This window comes from Hermetia illucens, chromosome 3, assembly GCF_905115235.1.
Source record: "Hermetia illucens chromosome 3, iHerIll2.2.curated.20191125, whole genome shotgun sequence".
Taxonomy (NCBI): Eukaryota; Metazoa; Arthropoda; class Insecta; order Diptera; family Stratiomyidae; genus Hermetia; species Hermetia illucens.
Window position 1 is genome coordinate 34215192 of NC_051851.1, and position 20224 is coordinate 34235415.

Here is a 20224-nt window from a genome sequence, read left to right on the forward strand (position 1 = left end):
GACCGAATGTTGTCTAGACAAAATTAAAAAGGTAGGTAGGCTTTTGCTTGTCTGACCAGAGCAGTAACAAATTCCCTTTTGCCATGGCGCACACTACGTTGAACTTCCCGGGATTTCTCACAGTATCGGGGCCGGAGCTTCTAGTCCTATCCGTTCATCTGCTTCAATAATTTCGTCGTCAAATAGGTTAGTCCCTATCCGAGGCGTTGTCGACGTTTCCGTAACAATAAAGTTTCGAAATTGGCATTTTGCTAGCCCACAAATTTTTGTCCCTTTTAATCCCCTTTTACGACAAGCTGCGAAGGCTTTGGGTGTAGTCTTGAACCACATCTCACAAGGTCATATTAGATAATGTAATGCTACCAAGTGGTACATGAAATCTCTCGCAATTTCTAGCAGTCGAAACTAGTAGCTACTCGAACTCCTCAAGTTCAAGGAGGAATCAAACATTGAATGACACAAATTAGAAAAAAAAACCAAAACACTTTCCCCATTTGAGCTTAAACTCATTGTGCAAGCAAAGAGAACGATTGATAACAGTGCCATGGCACAATGAAGCATGACCAACGCGTTCAAATAAAACTGATAGAGGAGCGAACAATTAAAAGGCGATGCTTCCTGTAATGGTTATTTATTGATAAAACGTACAGCGCACTCTGTACGAAATCAAAATATAAAATAAAAATACAATGTGAAATCAACGGAACAGGATTAAAATAAGTTTTATCGCATATTCTTACTCAGCTAAATTGGTTTAAAATCGATTGATATATCTTCTCCTTGCAAAAATCTACTGCTAACACGGGAAGTGTCTTTCATCGCTATCCTTTCATCATGTGCCCTCGTGAGCAAATTACATAATATTGCAATTCTTCCTTTTGGTGTCGCCTGGGTTCTCCACGACTTCGTTGCCAACATCCATCTGGAGTGCTTCTTTCGCGCGCTCATCGAAACACTCATCCTTGTCTTTTGGCCGCTTGTTGCTCAGGTCCTCAGGAAGGCTGTTGGGCTCGTTCATTGCTAGTTGGTTTGCAGGCTCCTCGACGTCAATCACCGAAACGTTTTCGACTCCATCCTCATCGCTGCCTTCTCGTGATTGAGCGTTGGGTGTACTACAATGCATTGCAACTTTGGAGAATCTGGAGCGCAGCATGGTTATGGGAGTCTTGACGATGTTCAGCAAGCCAATATCTAGGCGCGCCCGTTTCGGTGTCTTTGCACTGTTATCGCTTTGTGTGCTTTGAGTATCGACCGATTCGGTGTACTCCCTTTTGCGGCCGAAACCTAAGAAGGAGAACGAATTGTCAGCTGCAACTTCGGATCCCACGGTCACGTTCAAGCTTGAGCTGCTGTTGTCCAATTCAGTGGTGATTGGTCTGTAAACTTCATGATTGTATCTCCGCGGAGGCATGGCTGGCAGATTCCTGAAACTTCGTCGCCCAGAAATGTGCCCAAGTGATGGGCGCGTCCGAAGTTCTTCGCTTCGGATGGTCGCGCTTACTGGGCTGTCGGCAACAACTTGCTTTGGAGTCTTCTCAGCTGCTTTGGTCTTGCCCTTGGATTTTTCTGTAGCGTTTGTCTTGTGTGGCGTTGATTTTAGTTTCAGGATCTTTCCAGTCAGTTTGTTTTCAACAACGTCAAGTTCAGAGTCGACCGCTAGAGTTGCCATTTCTTCATCGACAGTTGAACCTGTTTTTTCCACTGCAGTCTCCAGCGCAATTGTTTCGGACTGCGTCTTCTCTGCGGTGGCTACTTTCTCCCCGTTCAGTGGTGTTTCGTTGGGAGTCAGATTTTCTGTTTTGGCATTCGATTCAGACTCGAGTTTCTCTGCTGGCTTTGCTTTGGCTGTTTCATTCTTTTCAGTCTTGGGGGTGGGAAGATGTTTGCTGATCTCGTTTTCTGCTTTCGATTTTGGCACTTGTTCAGCCTTTGAGGTTTCAATTCCATTCGACGAGTCTTTCCTGGTCTTCCTTTCGGAAACGGTTTTCAATTCGTTTTTAACCTTCTCCTTTTCCGATTTTGGAACCGAATCAACTTTTAGAGAGCTCACCGTTTTGGGACTTTCACTCTTTACTTTAGGACTTTCCCGCTTTGCCTTTGACTCACTTTTCACTTTCTCAGAATTGGGCTTCGAATCGTCCTTGTCTTCTCCTTTGGAAGGAGTTTTCTTATCTTGCTCCTTGGCACTGCCGTTCTCGGGCTTGTGATTGGTCTTGGCGGCCTCATTTTGGCTTTTGGATTTGTCCTCGATTTGTTTAGCTGCAACATCATCCGACTTTACTGATTTGGACTGCGCCGCATTTTCGCCTGAAGTACTTTTGTCGTGGCCATTAGTGCAGGTTTTGCTGTTCTTTGCATCCTTCGGAGTGAGCGATAAGTGTCTCTGGTCTACTGCAGACCCGGCGGGAGTTTTCGATATTTGGAGGCTCATGCTGCAATACAAAAAGTACTTTGTTAGGGTGAATTACACGCAACGACTTAAAACTGACGAATTTCAAGATACTAATTGGCCGTTAATTGCGCGGCCGAAAACCATCTTGAGCGCTTCTACCTGCACGAGTTATTCGCGGAAATGTACGGCATCAGGTACGGGCTAGAACTAGTTTGGTTCTTTGGAGGTAGACAAATCGGATTTCTAATGTTTTCTTTTAATGTTGCCTGGACGAGATAAGACGATGACTATATGAAGAAAAAATACCCTTGACAGTAGACAGTCACCAAGGGTCAGGTAAATCTTTATGGCTATGGACTTTCCACTCACAGAAGGAAAACTTTCTAATCTGTTGGTCTTTATCTATTGAATTCACTAGGTTAGACCTGTCCAGACGAAGCAATATGCGCCAACCTTTAACAAAAGAAGTCAACAACCTTCCAGAACATCTGATTTACAAGAATTCCTTTCGCAACTGCTATTGCAGAAGGTATGTGTCCCCACGATTATCCCCCGTACATTCGCAGACGTCATTCGACGCGCTGCACTATCAATGCATGCACTCTGGCCATCAATGCTATTTCAGGCGAATGCAACGCATTTGAAGTCAACAGCACTAGCCGAGACCGCGGAACATTTTCCTTGCTACAGCCCCCTAGGGACTGCATTCCTTACAAACCTCACAATTTTACCACAAACCCAAGCTGGAATTCCACTAAATTAACGCACAAAATTCCCTTGATTGCCATCTCGCGACAATAATTTCTATTGTGGCAACAAGCAAAAACAATACTCACACTATTTATAGAAAATTTGCGCCCTGTACTCGTTGTGTACGCGACTGACGACTTGACCAACTCCGAATCCCACTAACGCCAGGCACTTTTCTTCGCTTTGTCTAGCGCAAAACAAGTAAATGCCTTTGCCGCCCAAATTTATATTAAGCAAACACTAATCCAACTGATATCTCGCCGTTATTTCGCAAATTGAAAACCGAACACTTCAAACCGAATCCGATGCAAAGATGAAGGGACGCCGGCAGCCATTGAACTTGACGAATCGACCAACTGAACAGGCACAAAAGGGTTCATGCTCTCGGTAAATGCAATTGCGGGCACACTGCTAAACATGTAATGAGAGTTTGAATGCGGCTCAAATTGGAAATCATGCCGCGTTGAATCGGTAGAGCGCTGGTGTCGATCGTGCTTGGCGTATTTCCTATCCGAAGCGACTGGTGGTTTCCCTGACTAGATATGATCAACCGATCATCGTTTTGCGTTAAGATAAGTAGTTTTTCCAGGTACATTTGTTTATTGAGAGCTTTGTATAAAAATAAAACCCTTTGGCTTATACTCCAGTTTGTAAACTGTGTTTCTTATGTGCTTACGATCCACTTCTGAGCACTACAATAATGGAAAGTGGCATATGCTGCTTAAGTTTTGAACGTTTTTTTCTTTGTTCTTGGGTCCCTCGACATTCTAGTAATAAATTCCATAAATCTATTGGCGATTTTGGCAATTGGAAGTCTAGCCTTTTGAAAATAAAAATGTCTATCAATAATATGACGAGTGAATGTTTTTGTTTGTCAATACTTTCGAAATGTGATTTACTCTTAACGTAACCATTTATTTTTTAATCAAAATAGAATTTGCTTCAACACATCTGGAGGAAAAACAGTGCACAATCGCGTGATCAATCAACCTAGAAAAGGCTTTCGATTCAGTGTGGAAAGAAGGGCTTATCTATAAACTTATCAAAACCATGTGCACCCTACACACGCTTCGGATCTTCTGTATCTTCTTACAAAATAGGTCCTTTTACATATGTATTGGAGATCTTAGATCCACAGATCCACTCATCTTGGCAGGAATACCAGAAGGCTTAGTTTTGAGCCCCAAATCCTTCAAAATCTTTCTTTGCGACATCGTTATACGTATCTTCTCGTCACCTTCATTCAACAATGACCTCAGCGGCATCCCTTCAAGAAATGTTACATCTACTAGACTTCCACTTTTCACGCCCAACGAAACATTACCAAACAGCTCAACGGCCAACAGAATCCCTTCTGCTCCATCTCTGGGGGGTCTACTCTTTACGGATGACACCATTGTGATGGCCAACAATAACAGCTCACTAGCGGTGGTTAGAGCTCTCAACAGACTTCGTAACGTAATTAATTCTTATTTCAATAAATGGGTACTTACAGTCAATCCCAACAAATCGGAACTTATATGGTTTATATAGTTTAGTAGAAAGTAAAGCGCTGTTGAATCACTAACTAACTCCTAAGGATAAAATAAAGCACCTGGGCATCACTTTGCACCATAGAGCAAAAGCAAATTAGCACGCCAAAGAGACCTTAAAGAAAGCCAGTATAGCCACAGCTATGCTAAAAAGGCTTTTCGCATCTAGAGACCTCCAAATCAATAGCAAACTTCTAATGTACAAATCCCTTATCAGACTCATTCTCACATATGGCTTTCCCGTATGAGCACACAACTCCAAAAATGCGAAAGAACTATTCTCAGGAAATGTACCTCACATTTCCGCAGCTCACGTTTCAAATATCTCGCTCCAGAATCACTCCCATAATTATTTACATGATATCAATCTTCTGTATAAGACTACACTAAAAAGCGTAGAAGCGCCCTTCTTCCTCCCACAGTTTTATAAAAAAACAAACAATTTGATCCATAGGGGGTAAAAATACCTTCCATTTTAGCGCTAGATTTAAAAAACACTGAATCCTCAATTGAAATAGCTAATAAAACTCAACGATTCTAGCGAAATCGTTTTTCATGAGACACTAACTAATTCATAATAAAAATTCAATATTATATGAAAATAAGAAGAAGAAAACGAGAGAAAAAAGATAAAAGACTAACTAAGAATAATGAAAGGAAAATTATAATAATGAATAAAAATAATAAAATTCACAAGTCGGGAAACCGGAAGCTAGACGCTCCAGGTATAAAAGGTTTTGTCTTTCCCTATGTGAGGAATGATGAATACCTGATAATTACTTGTGTTCATAGTTAAAAATTAAATTGCTTTCTACTTTTTAAAAAGCCATTTACACAAAAAATTTGATCTGTAAAGCACTAATTGATAGTAGTCAACTTCATACGCTTCACAAACAAGCCCAGTATTATTAACAAATGTGAAAAGACAACCTACAACAGATACAAAAAGGACAGAGGAGAAGTGAATTCTTCATGAATGGAATTTTAATATTTCACTCGAATGTCAATTATTCTCGTTAATTATGACGTCAGCATCTTATTTATATGGCTTGGGATGAGGTAAATTCAACAAAATTGATAAGTTTGAACTGCTATAACGTTGATATTAATAGCCGGATTTTCATGAAACTTAGCATGCGTATGTACGATACTGTCTTCTAAGCCGGTGCTCCTAGGAGGAACTTAAGGGGGGGGGGGGGTTTCCAGTCAATTTATTATAATATAATATTAATAAGTTTATCTCAGCTGATATCGGAATGGGACATATTTTGACGCCTAGATTTCATCTAAGCGCACCTTCCTGATTTCGGATTTTTTGATTTGAGTTTCCGAAAATGAGTCCTATTTTATTTTAAGCCTGTGCATTTTGACTCCTTACCCGGGCACTTTGCAATTCACGTGAAAACTAATATCAGATTCGTAGTACTAATTAAGACCTTTCATTTGATACCCCACATTGAATGAAAAAAAGTGTTTACATCACCCTTTACGTGTATGGGGAGACCCCTTTAAACTGCACGTAAATTTATGTTACTTATTGTATGCGTGGGATTTCATAGTTCCCATATGTCCACCAAATTTCATTCATATCGGTTTAGCCATTACGGAGAAAAGTACGTGTGACAAACAGACAGTGAATCGATTTTAATAAGGCTTCATTTTACACAAAACCTTAAAAAGGGCTAGAGAGAAATAGATTCTACATGAATAGAAATTTGATATTTCACTCGAATATCAGTTATTCTCGTTAATTATGATGTCAGCATATTATTTGCTTGGCTTAGAATGCATTAAATTCGCACGAAATTGACAAGTTTGAACTGCTATAATTTTGAACTAATAGTTCGATTTCCATGAAACTTGGCATGCGTATGCGTGATACTATACTCTATGCGGTGCATTTAGTATCCTAGGGTGAACTTAAAGGAGGTTTTCCGCCAAATTCTAAAAGTTTAAAATATACTATTAGTAAGTTTATTTGAGCAAATATCGGGGGGACATGAGAACATATTTTGAGGTCTAAATTTTTTTGAGAGTTTTGGGTTGGGTAGTTTCCGAAAATGAGTCCTTACTCACTTTATGTGGGCACATTTTGACTCCTAGCTTGCGTACTTTACAATCCAAGTAAAAATTAATATCATCTTGCTAAAGTAATAGTATCGAGACCATTCATTTGACATCCCGCGTAACTATATCCGGTGGAAAAATTGTTACATCACCCCTTTGCATGTATGGAGAGCCTCTCTTTAAACTCCACGTAAATTGATGTCACTCACTGTTTTGGAAAAAAGTGCGTGTGACAGACATACAGTTAGACAGACAGACAATGAATCGATTTTAATAAGGTTTTGTGTTACACAAAACCATAATCTACAGGTAGGCCATCAGCAGCAGAATATAATTTCTTGTTACCGTGATTCAAAGCGCGGGTTGAAATTGTAATACAGTTGGATTTACCAAGACCCTCTTTGAGTTCTTCCACCACTATGCGCGGCAGACCATTTACTACTATGATTTCTAATTTCGTACGTCTGCATCTAAATTTCTGATCGAAACAGGACTGAATCAATTTGAATGCACAATCATTAGAGCGAAAACTGTGGTTTTCTTGTATATAGGCCCAGATGCCTTTGCCATGGCAGTATCCAAATTCTTTAAAGTTGGCGCGTTCGATTTCTTGAAAAATGTTAACATTGAAGAACTTGAAGCGCCGGCACGATCGGCAATTTTATGGTTATGCTGTTCAATATCAACCGGCACCACCAGGGAAGGGACAACTCATCAGACGCTATCTCATCCCTGCCCTGGAAGCAACGTGATGGAAAGTGGCGAAAGGTGATGGTAATCACCCCATCTATATATAATCGCAAACACGACATGAGTGCGAATTATATTGAAATGAAATCCATTGTATGCTCAAACCTAAACTAGGCTGAAATTATCATAATTTTTTGTTGAGGACGCAGAGAATCCTGAGTCCGCATCCACTTGATAGCGGACCGGGCCATTTGCGAAGCAACTTGCTTCCTCCCTTTTGGTCCACGGGCTCCTCTTTTTGGCTAAACACCCAAGTTTATCAAAAAAGTTGACTGACGGTTTCGTCCAGGGCAGAGGCAACTCATAAGACCTTAATATACTAAGGCAGCACTTACCAGCGATGTACGGTTTGGTATCAGATATCAGCATTGGTTCATGACTACGACCCAAGACTCAAAACAAACAGCCATGGTCTTTAAGGAATAGTTGCTTTACCATGACAAAAAGAGCCTTCCTCATCCATCTCAGAGCCCGGATTTAAAGCGTTTAGGTATTTGTGGACACACGTCGAAAAGGAGCTACGAAAAAGGGAGATACACATAACAAAAAGGATCCAGAATATCACATAAAGAATGTTTGGAGCTGAAGCTGCTGAATTCACCGAAAAACTTATAGAGTCGATTAAAAGAAGATTTCTTGCAGTTTTAAAAACAAATGGTCACCACACCAAATACTAGTTTACCCAATTGTTGACTTTTATTTTCTAATTTTCGAGCTGGTACTGAACTTGTTTTTCGTTTTTACTTGGAAATGATTTTAATTTTAACAAATACAGTGTCCGGTAAACAACTCCGTTGGTTATTCATTGAAAAACAACATCCGCTATTGCTCCGTTTTTACCACGGAGGGGAATGTGTAAACAACGTGGTGGATTCGTTTGACACCACCCCCATTGGGAAATTTCATGCAGGTGAGGCATATGTATGTTTACCTCGGGTGTCATTCATATATTAGTTGTCAGTTGTCAAACTGACAAACTTGGAGTGTAGATGAAATTTCCGTCAACCGGCACAGATCAACATTGTTTTTAGAGCTTGCCCGTGCCACGTCTAAATGCCGACACTTATAAATTTTAATGGAGTCCTTTGTCACGCCGATTATTTTAAGCTACGTTCAGAAATATGTCAATCTTCGTCCACAGGATGCCCAGGTTGGTACTTCCGGATACTTGGTGTAGCTCAAAGTCTATGTCTCAAATGTTTGCAGGTTTCGCTTTGGGAAGGCGACGCAGCCTTCCAGAACCTGGACCTCAGACTTGACGTGCTGCAGAATGAGCTCCAGTTGCCGTTTGAATTCCTTTCTGGCCACATCCATGAGCTCATTATCCACATTCCATGGACCAAGATTACTTCCGAGCCCATTTCCGTTACAATAAACACGATTGAGTTCGTGCTGAAACTTAAAGACTTAAACAACTCGGCACCACCGAAACCTGAAAAGCCCAAGAACAACCTGCCTGTGGAGGAGGTTTCCAAAGGGTATCTAAACTCGCTTGTCGACAAAATCGTGAACAATGTCTCCATTACGTGCAACAACATCATTTTGAAATATGTTGAGGAGGACATTGTCGTATCGATGAACATCCAACTGCTTTCATTTTGCTCGGCCGACGATGGTTGGAAACCTGCATATGTCGATGTGAGCCCTACCAATGTCGTTTTGCGGAAGTTAGTGCATGTATCCGACTTGACAATCTGCTTAGACAAGAGAAACTCCGCCGGCCAAATTGATGTATGCCAGGAGCCGATTCTTTACAAATGCTCTCTGGAAACGAGAATACTTATCAGATTTCCCGCAAGTATGCCGAAGGCTTCAATCACGAACATCGAAGTGTTCACAAGGTCATTGGAATTAAATATCTCGTCACAACAGTTTCCCATGGTTATGCGACTGATAATGCTGGTGCTGTCTTTGAAAACCGGGAAACTGCAAGGAAAATCAATTGAAAGTGCGCAACTGGAAGCTTCGGATAGCACTGAGTTCTTGAATTCAGATTCAATGCTATCATGGGCTTGGAGCAAGGTGCCGTCCTTATTCCCGCTGGAGGAAGATGATGAGGAAAATAAGGCAAACTTGGGACCAATTTTGACTATTGGCTTATACATTGCCCACTTTAAGCTAACTTTGAAATCATTGGAAATATTTGTCGACAGCATAGTGCAAAATTCTAGAAAAATCCGTTATAATCCAATCGTGAGATTGTGTTTCAATGGCATATATTCCGAAACGTTCAGCTACGGATCGAAATGGTTCAATACGAAAGCAGGAATATCGCAAGCATGCATAGAACCTTTGGGGATGTTTGCAATCCGTGGTGGAGTGGAGAACACAATACTAGTTGCTGGCAGCGGGTCAACAGATACTTACTTGCAAGGGTCTTTTTTCGATTCGGAAAACGAGGCCAAGGCAGAATTGTCCAAAAAGCGTACCGTGCTTGACTTAAAGACACACTTGGAGGAAATTACCGAAGATTATCTATCGAAGCGAACATCTGCAATTGCATTTGATATGGTGCACATTGTTGAAGTCCCAGATAGGCATGCTTTCGACCCAGAATTGGCCAAAGACTTGGAATATAGTAATTTGCCGGAAACAACTCTTATTCGTGCATTTATTTCGAATTTGACAGTAAAGCATAATTCCGCCATCCTGGGGGTGATAAATGTCGTGCGCGAAATGGTTAACAGTTATGACTACCCACCTTACATAGAAGACAAGTCGGACGATAGTCCGAGTAAACTCCCGCCTCCTCTGATGGACGACTACGACGCTCTGATGGTCAGTATTCCTTTGAAGACAATATCACTGACTTTGAATAGATTCAGCTTCGAAGTGCATCCGCTAGCACAGCCTCAAGCAATTCAACCCGTCAAAGGTCTTTCCCATAAGAAGTCGTTTTGCGATGTAGGCTTGCCCTTCCTAACGCTTCGTATAAATCGTTTGGAATTGCAAAATGTCGCTCCTATATATGAGAATCGACTGGTTTACACGACGTGCCAACTCCCCGATAAACCTAAGAAACTGTTAGATGCGTGTTACATGACGGTCGAGGTGGTCGCGAAAAGTATCCAATTGTACTTAGTGGACAGTTCTGATGAATTCATCCTGTTTGAAATTCCGGATGTGATATGCTCTTTCGGCACTATTCTCAAGGAGCAACACTGGGCTGATGACATCGAACAAATGCGAGGATCGTGCATAATGAGAAGGATTTGTATTAGGTTCTCTCGACCACAAGAAATTTTACTGATTAGACTGTTGAAAACTTTATTCGCATACGATCGAAAAGCATTGTGGGCCCTGTCCAAATCCAATGCAAGGAACAACCTGGGAAATGAAAGCTTGGATCGGTTGGAAGTGAGCATTCCTAATGCAAGTGCAAATTTTTCGAAATTCCATTATACCTGGACAACTGACGGGTCAATAGATGCAGTGAAAGCGTTTGTGATACGTGGAATGCAGTATTATGATGAAAATGGAAAAGCGGTCAGAGTGCCCCTCTTCGAAGCGCCGAGGTTGACAAAGTCTGCAGACGATTTTATCAGGTGGAAAGTCCAATTGCCAGTCAGTGCTGATGTGCAGAAATATGCGCTTATAGTACTGGTGAAGATACGGGAATCAACGTTGATTCTGGACCCGGAGTTGGAAACTATTTTGTTTTATGATGACACCGTTGCGATGGAAAATCTTAATGCAGGTAAGCTTGTAAATTCCAGCAGATGGTATATGTTTGACTATATGTTTTACTCGTAAGAATTAAAGGAGTTCTACTCTGGGAGTTTCTCATAAATTGAAAGTACCTTCCAAACGGTGTAAACATGGTTTATTTTATTTATTATATAATAATAATCGTTGGCGCAACAATCCATATTGGATCAGGGCCTTGAAGTGTGTTAGAGCACTTCATTCAAGACCGTAACGGTACACTAGGAGGCAATGTGGTCAGCATTGCGCTCGCCCGAGATTATTACCCTGATTTGACTCAGGTACTCATTCACAGCTGAGTCGACTGGTATCCGACGTCAAATCACGATACAAATTCCACTGCCACCAGTGAGATTTGAACCGCGACCTTCCGTATGACAGCCTAGTGCTCTAACCACTGAGCTATCCGAACACCTTTTACTTTTCATTATCTGTAAGACTGAGTAGCATGATTTGTTGGCCATCATTATTCGTCACTGAACTTGGTCCTTTTTATTACCATCCTTCGATATTTTATCATATTATTTATTATCATTGGATATTCATGCCTCAAAGGCAGTTTATTTCTTGCTTTTTGCTGTGGCAGAGTTTCTTAGGATTTTTTTTCGTATTCGTTCGGTGATGGAGTCCAGCCGATATTCAGAAGTTGACATTTCGAATACGAGTTTTCCTGCGCAAAACATTTACAGGTTACATGAGTAGTAAGTTAGAAGTATGTACAATGCCTTTTAAAGAAGGCGTCTAATCCTTAATATCGGACAAAAAGATTTTAATGTGAGTTCATGATAATTTTTATTTGGAATCAAATGTGCATGATTCCGGCATATATATTTCCATGCTAAAAATATTAGATTACCTTCATGCGGCGATCTGGCCGAGATATTAGCTATTGGTTTGTCAAGAAAACCTCTCTTGCGTAGGGCATTTCAAATACATTCCATGTTTACGTTGTCAAAAGTTTTCCCGAAATTAACGAAGAGCAGGTGGAGTGGTGATCTAAACCTGCACACTGCTTCACAATAATCCAAGGCCTGTTAATGTGGCCGGTAGAGAAGGATCCAGAACGGAAATCAACTGCTCTTTGTCGGACAAGCGTTTTGAAGTGTTCCCTGATGCGCTCCAGGATTGTATTAGCTATTTGCGATAGCAGAAAGCGCCAAAGTGACTCTCCAATCGTTGCACCAATCTTAACAATCATCCCCTTTTTCCACACGCTGGAAATATCTCAGATTTTCAGGTTTTACGCCTAAGTGGAAGAATCAACTCTCCAGAGATTGCAGGGAGTCCGTCTAGTCTGGTGACTTTACTCCACTTGACCGCATTAATGACAATAACTCCGTGATGACAAGAGACACTCAAATATGTCGTAAGTTTTCACACTTGAGACGGCTGCCCTTCTTCGGAATTTTAACGATTTTGCCCTTCCTTCACTCACTGTGCACACTACGTTGAGTGGAGCTGCAGCACGTCGGCTCACTCCCGCTAGCAGTTATCGACAGAGCTTCCGGCTTTCCTAGTCAGCTCCTTTGGGACGTGGTAGAGAACTTAACCCGTACTGGAGAAAAAGGCAATTTTGATGGCGATCTAGTGCTCAATAATATTCTCGGGCGAGTTGTTTAAAGTGTGTATCATTCGTACAGCAAGAAAATCTTCCCAAGGCGGAGACGGTCGATATTTGATTTGGGAGGAGAGGTGACGCACTGTTCCTTTGCGAGCAGATTCATTAGTGACACGCAAAGGATAAGCGACCATCATATGACGGTCTTTTTTGAGACCGATGTCAGTACCTTTTTTGTTTGGGATTGAGTGGCGTCTTCAGAAGACAATTCTAAATCCTGCGCTGATGGTAGTTGTGATTAGATGCTCTATGTTGGTCAGTGAAAATCCAACTGACCTTGTGCCCCCGATGACGGAACAGCGAGGCAATGGAAGTTGTAGAAGCTGGCAAACCTTCCACCGTGTACGCCCATCAAATGTTTGAGTACGGTGTGGTCAGAGCTCACCTTGTTATTCACTTCCCAATATCACATTGACACCTTTAGGAAGCCTCTCCTAAATGACGTATAATTGCTCAGCATATTATTGGTGATTATTAAGCTATTGATAATAATCCTGATTTTAGGTCTTAGGTTCTTCTCGACTGCTGAAATGAGTTCTGGCTAGAGATTTGCGACTCGATTCAGTGGAAAGAAATCGCAGAGAGTCAAATCGGTTGTTGTTGGATGATATTCGTTGTGTGTTTGATGCAGATGATGATGGCATTTCGTGACGGTAGTTTCGTTTTCTACTAATCTCTTCATGCACTCATAATGCCCAAATAATACTTCTTATTCACTTTTTGACCTTCTAGTAAAGATCCATGATGTTCAATGATGAACATTGTGAGCATCTCCTTCTTTTGCTACGTGTTTTTTGTATCGGCGCGTTTTTAGCATGTCTTTCGCTCGTCTGAATACACTTGGCCTCTAACAGTGATTCATTTGATGAATGGCCGGATTCAGTACAAACTGCAGATTCAATTTCATTTTTGAAATTATGAAAAAACACTGTATAAAACAAAACCTTATTCAAATCGATTCGTCTGTCTGTCACACGTACTTTTCTCCAAAACGGCTATACCGACTCAAATGAAATGACATAGGGGAATTATGAACTATTCCACACATACAGTGAGTGACATAAATTTACTTGTGGTTTAAAGGGGGTTTCTTCACACATGCAAAAGACGGATGTAAACCTTTTTTTTCACCGAATATAGTCCTGTGGGGTATTAAATGAAAGGTCTCGATTAGTACTTTAGTATTTATCGAAACTGATATTAGCTAGACGAAAATTGTAAAATGCGTAAACGAAGAGTCAAAATTTAAACACCTAAAGTGAGACGTAACTCGTTTTTGGAAACTACCCAACCCAAAAGTTTGGAAATCAGGGTGATGCGCTTATATGAAAATATGTCCCATTCCAATATCTGCTCAAATGAGTTTGCTAATAATATATTACGAACTTTTTGAAATTGACTGAAAAACCCCTCTTAAGTTCATCCTAGAAGTACCAAATTCTGCAGCAGCATAGTGGACAGTATCGCGTATAATGTTTTGTGGCTATTAGTATCAAAGTTATAGCAATTCATATTTACTAATTGACGTCATAATTAACGAGAATAATTGACATTGGCCTGAATTATCAGTTCCATTTATAAGGAATCCATTTCTTCCCAGCCTTTTTTAAAGTTTTCTGTAAAATATAACCTTATTATATAGAGAATAATATAAAGTATGATTCTACCAAGTTTGGTTGAAATCACACTATTACTAACAAAATTATAATAGGTCAAAATTGTCACTTCAATGAAAATTCTAAGATTTTGAATGTCAGTAGCACGCAAAAATGAATATTCTGACATAATATATGCATATTACATTACGTGCTAGGTACTAATGGGCCAAATGTCTACTCAAATGTATATGAACTACACAAAACTTTTCATACATGAAGCATCCAGCTTCTGGTTTCGCAACTTGCTATTCTATTCCATAGCATGGATTTTTTGTGTGTAGCTGTTCCCATTCCCATTCTGGGGACTATTTGTTTCTTTTCTTAGTCAATCATGGTCTTTACAACTTTTGATTTCCTCATTCTAAATGTATGTTCTCATTTTGTAAATAGTCATGGGAACCTCGTTCTTGAAATTATATACAATTTTTGATTTAATTTAGATCGAGTTTCAGGTGATGTTATAGCTGGCGTTAATATACCTGTTTTTCCTTGATAATTTCTCTGACGCATCGGTTTATTGCATATGCTGCATATACTTTCGACCGAAATACAGTGAATTTGTTGGCTCAGCGATTCTCATATATCATGTTTTGGATTCACTCCATGTATTTTTGCCTCTGTAGCATCTTTTGTCTTACATTCATCTGGGTGTTTTAGTATCTGTTTACTTAAAAGGTTATTTGAGGTGTCGATTTTGTAGTCGACGCAGATTTTCGACAACATAAAGTCAATGTCGACTTCCAAAGTTGAATTCGTGGACAATGTTTCTGTGACCTCTGAACATTTGGAGCAATTCTATCTGATGAACTAGTGTTTCCTGTTCACTCTTTAGTGGAGTATAGGGCATACACTTCAGTTCATTATCATCATATTTAATACTGTGCAGGAAATAAACTGATACACACGATCTACAACCACTATTTCCTACTATACCTATTTTTAATCCCTCTGCTTACGACCGTTCTTCTGGCAAAAAGTGCCTGTTCATCGTTGTTTATCACATGTTCAAAATGTTTGCTCCAGTTGATTTTCCATAATTATATAGCTGCAGGAGTTCTTCTAAGAAGTTTAAATTGACCAGCTTTATTTTTCTGAAACACGCAAAGAGGTTGTTTTTTTTGGGGTTTATTTTCATAATATTTTTCTGATCACATCACTGCTCTATTATGCGCTTGCTGAAAAAGCTCTGAGGGCATTTGTAAGAATTTTCTCCCAATGAGTATGCTGTCCTAGTTTGCATACTGGGAGGCAGCCGTAATCCGACATTCCCGCGCATAACGGCGTATATCGGCTCATCACAGAAAGATGTTTAAATTAACACAGAAGAGTGTTTGAACCAGTCTCATTACTAGCAATAGAGTACTCCCTACATCATGCTTCCTGGCGGCTGATACCAGAGATTTAAAAAAGATATTCTCGAAAAGTCCTGCTGTTTATACTACAACTACGATAGCCGTCTCTCTGTTATTGAATGCAGTTTCAATTCACCTTGCCTGGTAATCACGGGAAATTATTGACAAAATGTGGACTCCTTGATATAGAGCTTTGTTAATAGTTTTCCCCCAAACTGTTTTCACTTTGTTGGTAATGTTCAACAAATTGTTACAAAAGAGTACATAGTGACTTCCTCTGGGAGTTTCTACGGTGGACGCTAAGTGTGCTGAAATATTTATCATTTTATCCTTGTGACTTGGCGTCTATCATTGTTATGACTGGTCCATTTTAATGTTGAAATGAACTGGTTTAGTTAATTTAAACAGTTCCAAAGTGTATTATCCGATTTTACTTAATTGTACACACGTAAAATGAACGTTGATGAAATGTTGGATGAATCTCCTTTTCCTCTATTTCAGAAATAACACATCAAGAAGTAGAAACTAAATTATCGCATATTTCGGTCACATCGGAGCGATACTCCAAGAAAACAATTCAGCCTGATGAAACAATTCACATAAGCTCTGATAAGGAGGATAAATTTGAAACAGCCACCACCGATATCACTGAAATGAGTTCAAATAAAAATTTCAATTTCAATATGTATTTCAAATTTCCACTTTTTTTGAGTACTTCTACTCTACTTTTGCTACTTTTACAGACTACCAAATTTAAGCAATGTGGTGCTTGGGTTGGAAATGGATCAATGTGAAATCATTCTACCTAGAGAGAAAACTAATTATGGTCTTGATATGTCAAATGAACACCCGATAAACATTGGAATTGATTATCTGCTAATAAAGTTTGTATTTTCTTTTGATTGCAACTGGGTAAGTTTATTATCCTTATGCGACATATTCTAGACTGCCTTCTATCAAGTGTAAGTCCAGTAATAGCACGACTCTCAAATTTGAGGATGATTTTCCGGTCCTAATTGATGTTAAAACGAATACGAATAAATCAGGATTTTCATGGAGTTTCGAGATATCGGAACTATCTGCTTCGATGAATGAGAAAGAAGAGCAAAAATATATAATTGTGCCGATAAAAACAAGCGTAACGATCGCCTTTGAAGTTAAAACCGTTTCCAAAGCATCTAATTTTGCTTTGAATTTGCATTTAGATACCGCGCCGATTGTTTGCAATATCTATGATGATCAGGTATGCGTGTTTTTTTTTTGAAAAAATATCTTATCTGAATAACAACACTTTTTAGATAATGTTCTTGAAAAATTCAATATTTTTATTATCATCACTTTCAAATCTACTGACGTGTGCGGATATCCCACAACCAATTACTGTTGCGCAACAACCAAAAGCTTTAGCAGCTTTCGATGATGATTTGGACATTCGAGAATTTTTAGCAATAAACTCAAATTCCGAACTATCGCCGGATGCCGATTCAACAAGTAGGATATACTATTGAAAGTAAATGAAATTCTTACTATTGTGTACTTGATTTTGTAGGTGCAAATGAAAAGTCGACAATCTCAATCTGGTTGCAATGGACTTTCACAAAAATCACTTTGAACTTACTGACAACGCATAATTCAGTGAAATCAAAACTAGTTCTTGACATCGAAGATTTTATCACAAGCATAGATCAACAAAATATTTATTTTAAACTTAAAACCAAAATTGGTGGTCTCAGTATTCAATACTTTAACTTGAATGAAGAACAGGAATGGATAGTAAGCGATGACTTAAAACTGGCAGTTCAATTGCAAGCAAGTGAAAATGAGAGACAAGATGCATTCCTTGACTTCACTCTAACAGTAGCCGAAGTAGAAAATGTACTGAAAAAATGGGGAGCGAAAACTAAAACTGAAAATCAAAGTACATTGTCTGAAATAGTTTTAAATTTGAAAGCAATTGATGTACAACTGAGTGTAAAAGGGATTGAAGCTGTATTTCCATTATTGGGGTTACTTACATTGCAACAAGACAGGGGATTCAAGAAACAGACAAGTAAAGAGATTGAAACGTCGACAACTGTCCATTCTGTTGCTGATCTGCCTCTACTGCACTTCGACTGCAAAGGAATTGTGGTTTATATACCAACAGACGAAACGGAGAATGATTGCGATGTCCTCATATTAAAAGTAAATTTTTATTTTTAATTTGATAATGCATCTTAATTGTGTTCATGTAGGTGGGTCATATTAAAATTCGGCCAAACGTTGATAATCCTTTAACAAGGATGCCCATTCGGCCAGATGTGTACACCAAAGCAGAACAGTTGCGCATCTTGAGCACTCCTGGCTCTAAAATAGAGGAACGACAATACGAGTTAATCATAAGCAATATCTCAGCTGTGACAAGTACGTGGAGTGAAATGATGTTACTGATTAAAGTAAGTATGCCAGAAATATTTACGCGAATCAAAATAATTATTATAAATTTTCTTGTAAAACTTTCTTTTTTATTTATCAATTTTCTTCTAAATTTTGTTATAAGCGCATGTTGTCATAAATAAGGATTTCTTCGAAGGAATCCCATCTTTCTGAAATAAGGGGTTAAATGCCAGAAAGGTTCTTCTTTTTCTTCAGCCTTTGTCCCGTTCACAAGCGGGGTCGGCTTGTCGTGATCAGTTTCGCCATTTGGCTCTATCGGATGCCTGATCTGGGTGCAATATCGAGGCTTTTAAATCCTCATCCAGCGTATCAAGCCACCGTTGTTTCGGCCTGCCTTTTGGTCGTTTACCATCGACTTCGATGTTTAGACCAATCTTGGCAAGTGAATTCTCGTTAGCACAAATTGCCTGACCATACCATCGAAGACGCGCTACCTGACTTTCTTAAATTTTACGATTCAATTGATCTCCAAACCTCGTTCGTACGGTTTCAATCATCTGCCCACTTCTTGGTAAAGCTTTTCCTATGTGGACAGGTTAGCTAAAGATCGGTCCTTTTTCTCCATGATCACATGTTCAACAGGGGTTTATTATCAATGTTTTCACTTTAATTAATGGTCTTATTCAATTTATCCTGTGTTGTTGGCTTGGAAAGGTAATCGATTGTCCGGGCACGCACCTATTTAAACATTCTTTGAAAAGCATTAAGAGGTTTTGATGCGAATTTGTTTTTAGGGATTGGAATGTTTGAAAAACAATTACCATATTCCGGGAGAGATCAATACCATTCTGCTAGTAGCAGAAGAATATCTGCGACGAAACTGGCGACAAATCGAATCTTTTTCTTTTTATTTATTTATTTATTTATGCATCCATTCAACAAACGCACAAATCTAATTATAAGTTGAGAGTAAAAATAATTCGTTCTATAGCTTTTATAAGATAACGACTACAGGGCCAAACGTCTGCAGTTACAGTATCTAAGCTTTCTAAGAAAAGGTGGATTGAAGTAACATAAGAGCTCTGTGAATGGTACTTCAACAACACGAGTCCCATGCTGTAAACCAGGTAGCGGTGATGTATATCTGAATGGATAGAACTATCCACTATGTCGTTGAATAGTTTGAAGGGGACGTGAACATCCTTTCCAGATCTTCGGTCTCGAGCAAAGTCAGGGTCTAGATAGCTAGGATATGTGAGACCGCTTTTAGAAATGCAGAGAGTAGGTTAATTTACTTTGAACTGATTCTATTGCAAGGCAATCAGAATTGTATTAAGCAGTTCATATTATGCCGATATATTGCAGAATATTACACCAGCATATAGTAGACTATTATGGACAAGGGAATTATAAAGTCTGGCCGAAGAATGGATATCAGTAAATTGATAAGGTAAACGAAGGATCAAGATGTACATTTTGGAAGCTCCACTAATAATGCCGATGAATTAAATCCAAGTGAATAACATAACGTATGCATTTATTTAGTGCGAAGTGCGCTAGCCTGACACTATCTCAGAGGAAGAACTTGGTCGGGGCACAGACCTGCCACTCGTACGCATTGTGATCGGAAGAGGGAAGAGGGAAGTGGCAGTGGATGGGTCAAATTTTAACGGAGGGTGAGAACTACATTGCGGGCTACGCCACGCAGTGGAATCCACTCTCCCAAGATGGCCGACAAGTGGGTTGTCCCAAGGGCACTTGAGGCAGAACAGTAGAGGAGTAGTGCGAGCGTCTCGGAAAGTCGGTAGGGAGTGTGAAGGACATTTTAAGTAACCGGGAACGGGGCATAAGCGTGGTTGGCGCGATATAGCCTACCAAGAGGTGAATGGAAACCATATATATGTATTTATTTACATTTAGTGCCGACTTGTTCCTAACCCACTATTGGATCAATTCGCTAAGATTTGATTAAAGCCTACTTGTTCCAAGAAGCGAATCGCTTTTTAAAGACATGAATAAGAAAG

General features: G+C 39.7%; 2 protein-coding genes across 2 annotated transcripts in view; one reads left to right on the forward strand and one right to left on the reverse strand.

The window, feature by feature from the left end:
* Positions 1-615: 615 nt before the first annotated feature.
* LOC119652726 (BUD13 homolog) lies at positions 616-3481 on the reverse strand. The gene is made up of 2 exons (XM_038057024.1): positions 3229-3481; positions 616-2432 (listed from the first exon to the last, which is right to left on the reverse strand). The coding sequence occupies exon 2, from the start codon at positions 2429-2431 to the stop codon at positions 854-856; it is 1578 nt and encodes a 525-aa protein (XP_037912952.1). The 5' UTR covers position 2432; positions 3229-3481; the 3' UTR covers positions 616-853.
* A 4982-nt stretch (positions 3482-8463) lies between these two features.
* The window catches only part of LOC119651035 (vacuolar protein sorting-associated protein 13B), a 33267-nt gene continuing 21506 nt past the window's right edge, over positions 8464-20224 (forward strand). The window contains exons 1-8 of the mRNA XM_038054352.1: positions 8464-8641; positions 8698-11188; positions 16326-16509; positions 16568-16708; positions 16770-17067; positions 17123-17315; positions 17374-18008; positions 18059-18259. Coding sequence (XP_037910280.1) covers positions 8567-8641; positions 8698-11188; positions 16326-16509; positions 16568-16708; positions 16770-17067; positions 17123-17315; positions 17374-18008; positions 18059-18259 — 4218 coding nt within the window. The 5' untranslated portion in view covers positions 8464-8566. The remainder of the gene's footprint in view (positions 8642-8697; positions 11189-16325; positions 16510-16567; positions 16709-16769; positions 17068-17122; positions 17316-17373; positions 18009-18058; positions 18260-20224) is intronic.